This window comes from Scatophagus argus, chromosome 10, assembly GCF_020382885.2.
Source record: "Scatophagus argus isolate fScaArg1 chromosome 10, fScaArg1.pri, whole genome shotgun sequence".
NCBI lineage: Eukaryota > Metazoa > Chordata > Actinopteri > Scatophagidae > Scatophagus > Scatophagus argus.
The window spans coordinates 15,034,934-15,048,047 of NC_058502.1; the positions used below are offsets into that span (position 1 = coordinate 15,034,934).

Genomic DNA, 13,114 nt, shown 5'->3' on the forward strand with positions numbered 1-13,114 from the left:
CAGTGCTTCTAATGAAACAGGTGCCTGCCATTAAGACCATACAGCAGTGCACAGTTGCCACAGATGACTCACTGGGATATTTGTTCTCGATATAAGAGCCCAATCTGATGAATTCCTCATTTCCTACTCTCTTAAAAAAAAAAGAAAGAGGTTAGATATGCTTGATCTAAATGCCCAGAGTCAATCCTTGAAGGCTACTATTAGTGTCTCTACAGCCTTGTTAAATTGAAGGCTGGACAGCCTGCCAGTTAAAAGCTTTCAAAGCTAAATGGACCTAAAGGGAATTTTCCAATGAGGTGTGAGAAAAAGAGGGACAGGCTGAGTAGTTCTGCATTCTCTGTGAAAATGGGGCGTAATTGATAAAAACACAGATGCCGTTTAACAGTTGTTTTGTCCCACCAAGGAGCTACAAAGGAGCCTGCAATTTGGTCTGGGGATTTTGTGCTTCTGCATCCTTTGTTTTTGCAAGAACACATTTAAAATCAATAACAACAAAACACACACTATTGTTAAACTAAGAAATATAATTTATTGCATAAAAATTATATTTAGTTACAGGTAAGAAGGCTAGACGTTTATTTACAATTGGTACTTTACAGACATAAAATAATGTCACTGAATCCTTTTTTTTTCTTTTTCATAAAAATGTCTGTTGTCTTGAACAAAGGCTAAATTGTTCTCTTTGATGGGAGCAAGGAGGGGGAATCCAGTCCAGCTCCAGCATAAATGATCCACAGCTATGGCCAAAGATCCAACAGATACTCAAGAAATCTGGACAAATAAACACTGTAGCCTACAGCTAGCCAGTCTCTGTAACAAGATTTGAGGAAAGAAAATAGTCCTGCAGTGTTCAGGGATCCAATGTACCGAACTGGTCGTGTTCAGACGTTTTCCCGCAGGCAAAGACCTGCAGGGCACGAGTTCATGATGTTAGTCACAACTTGTCGTGAAGCCACTGCACCATACTTTGTTTTGTTCAACCGCATGTGCTTCTTCACCATTAGCTTCCGTGGTTGGCGATCCATTTGTTCTGATCCAGATGAGCAATGCCATCACCAAAAATGCTAAACCACTCTTAAACCACTTTAGGATACAAAATCAAAACCCTGTCATGCCCTGATCTGAAAAAATAGAATTACTCTTCCAAACAAAACAAAAGAAGTCAAAATGCTTTGCTTTTCTTTTGTACTTGCATAGCACTTACAAAGAGAAATATGACAGATCTTAAGCGTGTACACACACTGTGAGTGCACAAACACCTGCCCAAACATACTCAATCATTCAGCACACACACACAAACACACAGAGTTGTGTTTTCAGTTCATTCACACAAAACAGTGACGTGACTCACTGCTGTAGAGGACGGATACTGCCTGTGTTTTGGTTTCTGTGTTTTCAAAGATGCGAACACTTTTTTTTTTTTTTTGCCTTCAGGGAGAAAAAAACTTAACAACAATAATTGACAGAACAATATTGACAATGCAAATATCTTGAAGACCCTGCCCACAAAGCAGGCCGCTTGGTAAAAAGGTTAACAATATGTTATCAAAATGAGAGAGGGGAGACAAAATGAGCTGCAGGGCGATAGATGAACAGATGGAGGCATAGATAAGTGGTGGACAGTGAACAGATTGAAACTTAATGCAGTTTGTGTTGAGGTAAATCTGATGGTCTCTTGCTGTCTAGTTGATTCAAGGCAAAGCTAATCTATTCTGTACTATTCATCAGTGAGCAGCAGAAACTGCCCTCAGTCAAAGCAAAGCAAAATGTCTACAGTGTCACCTGGACATCTGACCACCTCTAATCATGTTTCACAGGTTACACTTTACATTTTTAATAGATACACAGCATCAAAAATGACAAATAAACACGGTTTTGTTATTAAAAACTCAGACATCCACTGTGCACCTAAGTTCATTTGGCCTGCTCTACTAAAATCAAAAATAAAACACAGCAGCTCAGTCAGCTAAACAAGCGCAGATCATCAGGCTCTATATGATCGTTAACAATGACAACGAAAAAAAAGATCCACAAATATGGATAATAACTTAAAGAGCGTTCCCCAAAGGAAACTTTTAAGGGATGACCAGAAAGCTTTCCTGCAGTTTATTCTCAACAGATCGGAGGAGTGTGGCAGAGCGATAGAGGAATGTGAGGAGAGATGAAAGAGAAGCACCCCTGTGAGTCAGAATGATATGCCAAGGTTTTGAGGCATTTGTTGGTACAATATAAAGAGTCAGTTGGTCTAGTTATCCGCCAATTCTTAAACAAACTTCACAATTCACCCTCCTACCAAGAGGCAGCTTTTATATTCAGCCAAAAAATTATATGCTCAAGCCCTCAAACCTTGAGGGTTCAATCATCGTAACATTTGCTCGACAGTCAAAGCAGTTAGACAAGAAATCCTAGTCTGTTTCAGACCCAGTTAATGACCAGTTTGTGTGTGTGTTGGAGTGTAGCCTGAGGAGGTTGCAGAGAGGACAGTGCTGCCTGTCTTTAACGGCACACGAAGAATGATAATGGAGCGAACAAAAGCCCCTGCCATGAGGTGACATGGTGTGAAATTATGTACTTTCATGCTGCTACTGAAACATAGGTAATCCTGTGTTAGCATTGGCATGTTGTGTGTTGAATATGTGATTTATTTTTGTCTGAAAAGTTTGTTATTTGTACACACAAAGAGTATCATTTTCAATCTTTGAAGGAGACAGTCAACATCAGTCATATGACAGATGACTTAACACCTATTTTACGCCTTCATACCCTCAAATTGGTTTCACGTCTTGCAGATGCAACATTGCTTTGGAGGATTCAAGCTGAATCAGGTTAGCAGTTATCATGGGATGGCCCGCATGGAAATGGGTTATAGTGGGTATGTAGCTACAGTGGCTGATCAGAGGTCAGTGAAGAGGAAGATGAGGCAGACGTAACATAACTCATGTGAAGGAACCAAAATGCTCTGTGGGCTTGTGATTTGTGCTGGGGGGGTGTGCATATTCAAATTCAGGTATTCTTGTTTTTGTCACTGTGGTGAAAAAAAAAATGTCTTGCTCGCTCTTGTTTCCTTGAGCAATCAACAATCCCCATCTGTTGTCATGACAACTAACACCTCGCTCTTGCCCATGTCTTCCAGCGCGGTCGCCAGCGAGACCAGGTCTGCGTCAGCTTGGTGACAAGCTTCCCATAAGTCTAGCAGAACACCTGTGGGGCTGGGCTTTGTTGCAAAGTAGTTCAAGTACCTAAGAGGAAGAAAGAGATGCAAGAAGTAAGAAGGAAGCACACCATCACTAATCACAAAAATCTTAAAGACATCAATACAATGTGTTGCAAATACTCCTACCACATTTCCAATACTGATTCCCTGCTATTGTGTTTCACAAAGCAGGATTAGCTAGTTAGCAAGATGCAGTGTCTTGAAAAGAAATACATGGTTGAATCTATTTCCATACATCAAATCATGTGTGCCAAATCGACACAACGTTTTTCATAGTTTTTGCATGCTAAACCAAATCCAACTCTAAACTGAACTCTCAGCCTGACTCCGCTTGAAATCATAACCCTTATGCATCTAATCTCACATCCACATGCCGCCTTTGACCAAACTCAACAGCTAAAGCGTGGCCAAAACTGCCTCTCACACATAAACACGTGAGGCAGATCTGACCTGTCAAAGCCCAAACTGCGTGCCAGGAGTCTCCAGTCACATCCTCGAGCACTGGGCGCGTCCAAACTGGCACAGATCTTCTGGCGAATGGAGTCAGGCAAGCGAAAGGCATATGGTCCCACTTGAGAGGAAGGCAGGCAGGTACTTCCTGATGGGAGGGGCGAGTGCGGTGGTAAAGTCTGGATTGACAGAGAGTGTCATAAGCATTGGGGTCAACCTTTGTATTTTCTGGCATAGCTGTGCTCATAGAAACTTTATCAGGGTTATTTCATTTGTCAGCATTACCTCCTGAATATCCGTGTGCAGCTGGAATATCTGTCCCTCCCCTTCCACCTGTCGGACACAGATCTTACAGGTGAGCTGTGACACCGCCAGGCTGCCTCTCTCTAGGCTGAAGGTGCAGTGCAGGGGTCTCTGACTGCCACTCCAGATGTGATAGAACGGGATCTCCTGTTAACAAAGAAAAATTTTAAGAAGGAAGAAAAACACTGTGTTTAAAGTGGCTTTTATCCTGAGAAGCACAATCAGAAAGGATCTAGAGCACAGTTTCCATTCAAGGAGGGTGCAGTATGCTTTATTTTGATACTGGGTGTTTCCACCAACTGCGTATCCATGTGTCAAGGGGAAAATTTATTTCTAAAGTGCACTGTCCATAAATTAGACCCACTATCAGATTTCCTGTTTGTTTATTCAGAGAGGGTTCAGACTGCAATCTCACTGCTGCCGCCAAGAGAATGCAGCAGAGGAATTGAATGTTTACAGCAGCAGTCCACAAGCCCACTGTATTTTATGAGAAAATAGCCATTCTACTGAGGTGGAATCAAGCGTTTGTCATTAATCTACACCATTCAAGCTGCTGATGATTTATGCTCTGTAGACATGAACATCTGTAAACACTACACATATTAACAGGCTGTTATCTAGTATCTGCTGCCTGTTGAGTATCCAACCTGATACTTCGCCAGCAGTTTGCTTCTCCAGTGAGTGTGGGGAATGTCGTGAATGGACAGACGCAGGTTGTGGTAGCTGTCTTTGAAGAGCAGTGGCTTGGGATCCTCCAGCAAAACTCCACCTAGACTCCTCTCCAAATCCAGAACCTCCTGCATAGAGGCAGAGAGGACATGATGGGCTCAAGGACATTTTTATTCAATAAACTTCATTATGGGTTTATCAGTTCAAAACATGCTTTCAGAAACACTTAATTAAAATGTGTCATACATTCTCCAAGATGGTGGTGTCTTTACCAGCCAGAAATAATGTGATGTGATGCCAGTAAGCTGCACGCAGCACACTCATGTTTACTGCCCCGGCTGGTCTGTGAACACTTTATACAAAAGGGACTGAGAGAGGCAAAATATTTAAGTTAGAGAGTCCAGCTTTGTCTGGATGGAGTGCTTGTTCGTTGTTGGGGAGGAGGTTTGTATTGTGCTGTACTATTTTAAATCATTGCTTATAGTGGGTAAGGAGGATTCAATATGTGATATCAAATCATGGTATCTGCAAGGCCTCAGCTCAGAGTGGATGGGACTCCCCTATTGCCCATAAGTTACATTAACTAAGTTAAAGTTAAGTGTGCTTCATATTGCATAGCATATTTTTTTATCTTTGTCTTTTGACACAAGTGTGATGTGTATTTTGTTTATGACCAAACCAAGCTCTGTTTTAGCTGTACGTTATAAATAAAGCTAACATGATGGATTTAAATCCTGTGTTGCTTTAAGTAAATTAACAGCAAAGAATCAAAGAAGTTAAAAAAAAACAAAACAAAACAACAGGACAGGTAGAGCGGGTAAAGGTAAAGAAGAGTTCACAAAGACAGAGAGACAAACACACAAACAGCACCTTCAGTGCATGTGGGGTGTCATGGATGCAGTAGATGCGGAGGCTGTAGTCCAGGGAGAGGCAGGGTGCACGGGGGGCAAACAGAGCGAGCTGCAGACGTTTGCAGGCAGGGTGTGGAGGGCAGGATTGGCCCACCAGGCTGTATGTTCCCAGCTGCTCCATGAGAACATGACAACACTCCTCCTCCAGCTGCAGGTAGCACGGAGACGACAAAGTCTCCTCTCCTACTGTCAGCACCTCCTGAAAACAGATCTAGGTTCAGTGATGCCACATTGTACAACATGAGATTCATTATTTGGTACCAGTCAAAGGTTGTCGCACCTCCCAAGCCCCCTGGTGAGTCTGTGTCTTGAGTGTGAGGGTCCAGTCAGGTGTCGGTGTGTCTAGCTGTGCACAGTGGGGCAAAGTGAGTACCACAGGCCGATTCAGCAGCATACCGGATGGACCACAACTCACTACAGGACTCAGTACAGTCTGACTTCCCTCTGAGGGTAGCCTGTAAATATCAAACACACACACACACACACAGGGAGAACACCAGGTGTTTGTAACAGTTGCCAAAACATCACATTTAATTTATGAAAGAGCATCATGGTCATGACACAGTTTGGAACATGCTGCTACTGAGGCACTGAAGGCCATGAAAATCAAACTTCAGAAAATTGGCAAGAAATTAATTCACTCCAAATTTTAGTGTAGAATGTGAGACAAGCTTATCCATTTTTTAGCCTCAGAAAAAGTGATAGAACTTCAAGAGGTTTGCAGTAGGTGAGCCTTGCTTGGGAAAACGTCTGATTGAGGTGAGAATGAGGTCTATTTTGCCTCGTGGTTGTGAGACAGATGAGTCAAATAAAAGGTAGAAAGATGAAGGGCACTCACGTTGTTTTGTCCCACTTGTTTATAATGAGGTACATCTCATAGAACTTCCCCTGGGGAATTGTGCCAGGGGGGACCAGCAGGCTCACACCTGATGGGGGAGAGGTGTCATGACTTATCTTATATGTTATTAACTGAACATCATTGGTGAATTTGAATTCTGGGTCCATTTGCGTGTGAAAAGACAGCTGCATTTGATCTATGTTACCTGTATTTGGGATAGTAAGGCGTCCTCCCAGGTTACCCAAGGTGGCGCTGGTGCTCAGCCCAGGTTCTCTGGAAAGGGTGTGGCTGTGGTAGTCTCGCTCTCTACCCACAGTGCCCACCGACTTCAGGCTGAGGATTTCCCCGTCTGAGCACATGTCCGCCGGGAGCTCCAGAGAGGAGAGAGTGGAGGAGTTATACACCTTGATTTTGAGACTGGGCAACGGGTCCAGCAGGGGAGAAGTGGTCATGGGGATTTTGTGAGGGCTGTCGTTGACCCCCTGCTGCAGGGAGAAGAGCGGCCCACGGAAAGTCCCCACGGTGGCTGTTAGATCCGGTGGAGCAGGGGGATGCAGAGGGTGGGGGTTATCTGTACACAGGGAGGAAGAGAGGAGCTGTTCTCTTATCACCAGAAATGACACAGGCAGAGAGTGCTAAAAGTGACACAAGGGAAATGGATTAATGTTGCTAATTAATATTTGACGGCAAGAACAAGAGAAGGCCTACCATGACAAATGCTTAAAGAGTAAAAAATGTAATGCACTAAAGAATGGAGAAATGACTAAGTGAAAGGAGATAATGGTTTACAGAGAACTAATTTATAGGCTGATATAAATAGCAGTCTGATAATGAATTGTGAAGAAGTGCTTCTATGAAGATGAGTAAAAATAAGAAAACTTGTGAAAATAAACACAAAGATAATAGGATATGCATATGTGTGTGTGTGTGTGTGTGTGTGTGTGTGTGTGTGCACCTACCCTGTCTGGGAGGCTTGTAGTTACCAGGGTGAAAGGCGGCGGTGAGAGCAGATGAAGAATCGGTGATGTCTCCGTGGAGATGCTGACATCTGCGGCGATATGCAAGCACTCCCACGCACAACACCAGTATAACACACAGCAGCACTGCACCCATCAGGCCGGCGTAGACTGCTACACCCATACCTGGGGCCATTGCTGAAAGAGGGACCGAATGTCAGACAGTCAGGGTGTCATAAAGAGAAACGTGTGAAAACACACAAATGCAAGGGAGAGACGAGAGGAAAGTATAATCAAGAGGAATCATTTGATTAAACGTATATCTGATGTTACAGAATTTAGCAGTTAGTTAGTGCTAAAGCAATTAGTAAATTTATCAAGATAATATTACAAACATTTGCTTCTTCCTGCTTGTAAAATGTGATGATTTGCTGCTTTTCTCTCGTTTATACCATTGTAAATTCATTATCTTTGGATTTGATCAGAAAAACTACAAGCCAAGACGTCACCGTGAGCTTTGGAGCTTTGGAGTACATGATTAACTGACACTTAATCAGAAGATTAATCAATAATTAAAATAATCAGCGGTTCCCTTTATTCAAATGTTTTCATTCCACAGTTGAAATGGAAATCTTCAAGGGTAGGTTCACACTCTTTCAAATCTATTTTGAAACACTACTAGCATGCCCATGTGGATACTGAATGTTCCTCCTGTCCATACTGGGCTTGCAAGAGGCTCATCTGACAATAAAAGTCAGCATGTATCCAAGTGAGGTTGGGGGGGGGGGGGGGGGGGGGGGGGGTGTGACTGGTCAGCGGGCCCATCACAGCCTTTCGGCTCTAACTCCTCAACAGTAGCAGAGCCATACCCAGCCGGCCACGTGAGCCAGTCACACCACAGCAGAAAAGAGGAGAAGACAAGGAGCGAGGTTGGCGGGAGACAATAAAGAGCAAAAAAGAATGAGCAGACAGGCTGGATAAACACAGGAGGAGAGAACTGGAGGAGAGGCAATTTGGCAAAAAAGATGGGAAGGAGTTAGATAAGGTTGTGATTTGTGGGGAGGACAGATGGATTATAAGTGGAGTGAGGAGGAGAAAGGAGATAAGGAGGGCTGTGCTTGAGGAAAAGGCCCATGTTGAAAGAGCAGGAATGAATGGGGAAGAAGTTGGGTAGAAAACACAGACACCACTCAGCAGCAGCAGCGAGAGTGGAAGAAAGAGTGCAGAAGAGGAAAGCCGGAGGCAGACGGGCTGGCGGAGGAGAGCTCCTGTGCTCACGTGGCGCGATGGAACCAAATCCGACAGCCGTCCGCACTTATTACCACAAATGGAACAATAGCGAATTAGGTGCATTACCGGGGCTGCTCTCCCCTCAGCCCACATCGCATTGAACTAGAGGAATTACCATCACTTTAAATGTAAACTATATCACAGATTAACTGAAAGTCAGACAGAAATCAACTGTTTTTCTCCAGCAAGTCATATGCTTCCACCTCATAGCCTATGGATCAAAGAGTCTCAGCTTAGCGGCCTGTCATTTTGCTCCCCTCATAACACAGCTTGTAGATTTCCTGTAAAAATCCACTCAGCTTGGAGAGCTTTTTTCCTCCAATGTGCTGGGTTAGAGGTTTTGGGGAGTTTGTTTAATCACACCAATATCTATTAATGCCTTTGTTAGAACTGTGTCTACTTTCTTTTTCAACCCAGAGCTGTTATGTAATGATGCAGTGAGCTAACATGGAGCCAGCTCAGAAACCTATGTTACGCTTAGTCAACATGGGAGACAAGATGGGATAACAACACTCATAAACGGGCTGGACAAGGAGGTGAGGCACATCTTCACGGAGCTCGATCTGAGGTGACAACAAAGTGCGGATAGACGGGCTCAAAACAAAATGCTGCACACACTCAGCTTAACGTGCTAACACACATGTTAGGACTCAAAATCCGTATGAACACATAGACGGACAGACTCACTCACACACACACACAGAGTGCGAACACAAAGAGTATGAAGACGTGAAAGAGTGAAGTCATGGGAAGGTGAACTTACGATGGCTTGCATGTTCAATAGAAATCTTTTTATCTGTTTGAACGGGAGAAAAAAACAAGAGAAGAAGAAAAGAAAAAACAAAACAACATAAAAATGGATGGACTAGTTGTTATGCAAATGAAAACAATGTAAACAATAGTTAATCAATATGAAAATATAAATGCAAACACAAAAGGCATACTGCAAGCAAAAAAACACACGTTACATCTACGAAATAACAACCTCTTCTGGAAATGTGTGAGAATGTGTGGCACTGTGGAATGAAGTACAGCATAACTGTTTACTTAATGCACACAGAAGCCTGTTAGAAATGATGCTGATGAAAGAGAATAGGCTCATTTGGATGAGAGTGGAAAAGTTAAAGACAGTTCTGAGAGGGACGCAGGTATTGTGTGGTACACGAGTGAGACGACATAGATTGAAACTGTCTTATGCACCCTACAGGGTATATTATCACCGTATCCTATGAAAAAATTGCCATCCTGACCAGAAGAATTTTTCCTAGGATAACACCATTGAACATCATCCCCAAGTGGTTTGATGAATATGGAAACCATCTTTCAGGACTGTGTCACTTACTCGATCTCAAACTGAATAACCATCTCTCTCAAGCGTCGTCAAAACACCAAATGGATTCTCCGACTTCCCCGTTCATCCCATAGCTATTAAAATCTACTAGGAGGCAGTGAAGATGATGGTCTGCGGTGTCTCAAATCATTTTACATTATGACTGGTGTATTTAGCCCATCCTCAAAGGGATTAACAATGGGTGAGACATTACAGTCAGCTTCTATTGTTTGATAGTGTGAAGCAAGGCAGGAACGCAAATGGTCATAATGTTATCAGGACAAATTGTCTGCAGAATAGTCACATTAACATGCTGGGAAAATAAAGAACTCAGTCTGTAATCTGTAGCTTGCCAAGTGACACATTTACAGTTTTCTGCAGCACAGAGTTTTCTGTCTTCCCCCTCTGTCAGAGCCACTTGAGTGCATGCTTTCCTGACATCCCCCTGAGAATGCTCCACTCTGTACAGCCAAATCACACAGTGTATTTGTCTAATCTGGCTGCTCCACGGAAGCCTGTTTATGTCAAGGCTCGCGTGTACGTCTGATAGAGTTGAAGCGTTCCTCTGTGCATATGATCCCCCCCACCACCTCCCCCAAGCCCTACCACCCTGTTGTAAGTGCATTTTATGAGGTTTGTCTGCATGCATTGGGTGTGTCGGTTAGTGAACTTGTGTGTATGTGTTTTTAAGTATGAGCCTGAATGTGTCTCACTGCCTCTGTCGATGTGCGTCTCTAAGATTCTAATGCGCTGTCAGCTGGATTTCTCCCAGCTCATCACGGGCTGCACATGGGGTGTCAGTGTGAGTCTGACTCACTCTCATATGCTCTTCCCTGTGCTAATTTTTCAACTTGGCCGTGTCATGCTCGCTTCCCACTCCATGAGCTCCCTCATCCTGCACTCGCTCGCTCTCTCGCTTTATCTCTTCCTCTCTGTCTCTCCATCTGTGCTCTTCAGATGCGGATCACTTGCCATCTCTCTCTGTGAACCTAAATTTTGCCTCATGAAACATCTGTCTGCAATTCAGCTGTTTTACCTTTCATCTCTCTCTCTCTCTTGCTCTCCACACCATAAGCGCTCTGCAATGGCTAAATATCTTGGGAATCCAGTTCTATATAAAATAGCTTGGAAATGCAATACATCTTATAAAAATGAACTATGAGCAATCACCACCTTGCTCAGAGTCATCAATTGAACAACGTGCTGATGCAGCAAATAGGCTGTTAGGGCACTGACCCTGACAGATACCTCAGAAACACCTTATTCTTTCAGATATTGGACTGTTGAATGATATGCACTGGTGAACGAATGCTCAGCAGATGCTGATCAGCACTAAGGAGCCAACTGGAGAACTACATTACATCAAAAAACATCTATCAGCCAAGTATTGATTCTATTTTGACATTTAACAACCACCCCAACCCCAGTTCAAACACTTTGCTCAGGTGACTTACTGCGCGCACACAGCCCCTCGGTGCAGTTTTTGCTCTCCATCATGCTGCCGCTGCAATGCTTTCCTCCGTTCCTGGGTGCTGGGGCTTGGCACTCGCGGCTGCGCCAGTGGGTGCACTCTGTGCCACAGGCGGACCACTTTGCCCACTCCGTCCAGCCGCCATCCACTGGAATGAGACAGCAGTGATGTGTCATTTTACAGCTGATCAGCTCCACGTTCCGTTATAACGAAGTCTGATGAACATGTAAGGGCATAATTTAGCTTTTTTTTTTTAAATTCACTCTGTGGTTTGATTTAAGTGGTTTTGGAGTCAGGGTGGTCTGACACACGGGCCAAAATAATAAGTGGCAGAATGACGAGTGACAGTAAATCAGGTAACACTATGTTCCTGACGTAGATGATGATGCTTCATGGTGAGATCAGAGCAATTACACGACCAAATGTGCTCTGGCCTGCTTGGATGAAATTGTTTTCAAACTGAAAAATTGAAAACAGGCCAACAGTTTGGTTTTATCTGAAGTTAAAGCTCATATGGAGGAACACAGCCAAACATCAGCATCTGATCTATTGATCCAAAATTCATCCTCTTACTTCCTGAAAAAAGGCTCATTTGGGAAATTTTCTGATATTCCAGCGAGTAACTTAGTCTGAAGGTGTTACAAACAATACTTAAGAGTATGTCATCTTCACCTGGGCACAGTGTGGTGCAGGTCACCCTCTGGAAGGGTGGGCCCTCGCAGAAGGCTCCCCCATTCAGAGGGGCAGGATTGGTGCAGCTGCGTGTTCGTCGCTGCCAGCCCCGCCCACAGCGAGCGTTACACTCTGACCATTCAGTCCAAGAAGACCAGCCCCCGCTCACTGACAGAGACACAAGTGAGCGAGACTGCCAGTTAACTTTACAACAGTGATGAGAATTTTACTCCTTTAGCATACACTCTAATAAGTGATAGCCTGGGGAAAAACATAATCCAAAGTAGAAAGACTGAGCTTTTAGTAAAAAAACAAAAAAAAACTTGTTTGTGAAAGAAAGTAAGAAAGTATTTCCAGTATTCTTTCTCAAACTGCCTGAAACTTTTATACGCTTTGGGAATATAGAAAGTAAGTAGGTTGTACATAAAAGTGGCAAATTCTTAAAATCCTTTCAATAATTCACGAGTTACGTTCAGGTACGGCCGCTAAAATGTAGAAATTACTCCTAAAAATGAACAAAATGAGCAGGTGTGTATCTTACCATAAACAATAAGAGTAGCTGTGCTGCTGCGTCTTTTGGCCACCACGTTACGAGCCACACAGGTGTAGTTTGCTGTGTCTGACAGTCTGGCCTGTTTGATGATCAGATCATGATCAATGGTGATCAGGAAGTTGGAATCCTGCGATGGATCGATGACATCCTCATTCTTCAGCCAGTCCACCTGTAGAGAGGCAGGAACGAACACAGACACACAAATACACACCACTCAGAGGTCTGCTGTACCGAATCGTCGGCGTTAAGTGATGACATTATTCAAAATAGAAAAAGTAACCATAGCAGCCAAGATTTTAGTTGAAAATCTTGAAAAACATCCACACTCTTGAATCTCTGTGTATAACAATTCTGAAGGATGAACTTCCTTTAATTCTTTTGGCAGATAACTCTTCACATAACTCATTTTACAAATCACCAGGTGTGTATGCATGAACACGAGTCAGCACACCACAAG

General features: G+C 43.4%; 1 protein-coding gene across 2 annotated transcripts in view; it reads right to left on the minus strand.

Annotated features, from left to right (window-relative positions):
- Positions 1 to 518: 518 nt before the first annotated feature.
- unc5b (unc-5 netrin receptor B) overlaps positions 519 to 13,114 on the minus strand; it is a 48,417-nt gene continuing 35,821 nt past the window's right edge. The window contains exons 6-18 of one of the 2 annotated variants that reach the window (XM_046402378.1): positions 12,646 to 12,826; positions 12,105 to 12,272; positions 11,416 to 11,580; positions 9,395 to 9,427; positions 7,345 to 7,539; positions 6,591 to 6,956; positions 6,386 to 6,473; positions 5,828 to 6,002; positions 5,507 to 5,746; positions 4,615 to 4,764; positions 3,950 to 4,114; positions 3,665 to 3,843; positions 519 to 3,239 (exon numbers count right to left, since the gene is read on the minus strand). In XM_046402378.1, coding sequence (XP_046258334.1) covers positions 3,074 to 3,239; positions 3,665 to 3,843; positions 3,950 to 4,114; positions 4,615 to 4,764; positions 5,507 to 5,746; positions 5,828 to 6,002; positions 6,386 to 6,473; positions 6,591 to 6,956; positions 7,345 to 7,539; positions 9,395 to 9,427; positions 11,416 to 11,580; positions 12,105 to 12,272; positions 12,646 to 12,826 — 2,271 coding nt within the window. In that variant the 3' untranslated portion in view covers positions 519 to 3,073. The remainder of the gene's footprint in view (positions 3,240 to 3,664; positions 3,844 to 3,949; positions 4,115 to 4,614; positions 4,765 to 5,506; positions 5,747 to 5,827; positions 6,003 to 6,385; positions 6,474 to 6,590; positions 6,957 to 7,344; positions 7,540 to 9,394; positions 9,428 to 11,415; positions 11,581 to 12,104; positions 12,273 to 12,645; positions 12,827 to 13,114) is intronic. The other variant, XM_046402379.1, reaches the window with a different exon arrangement.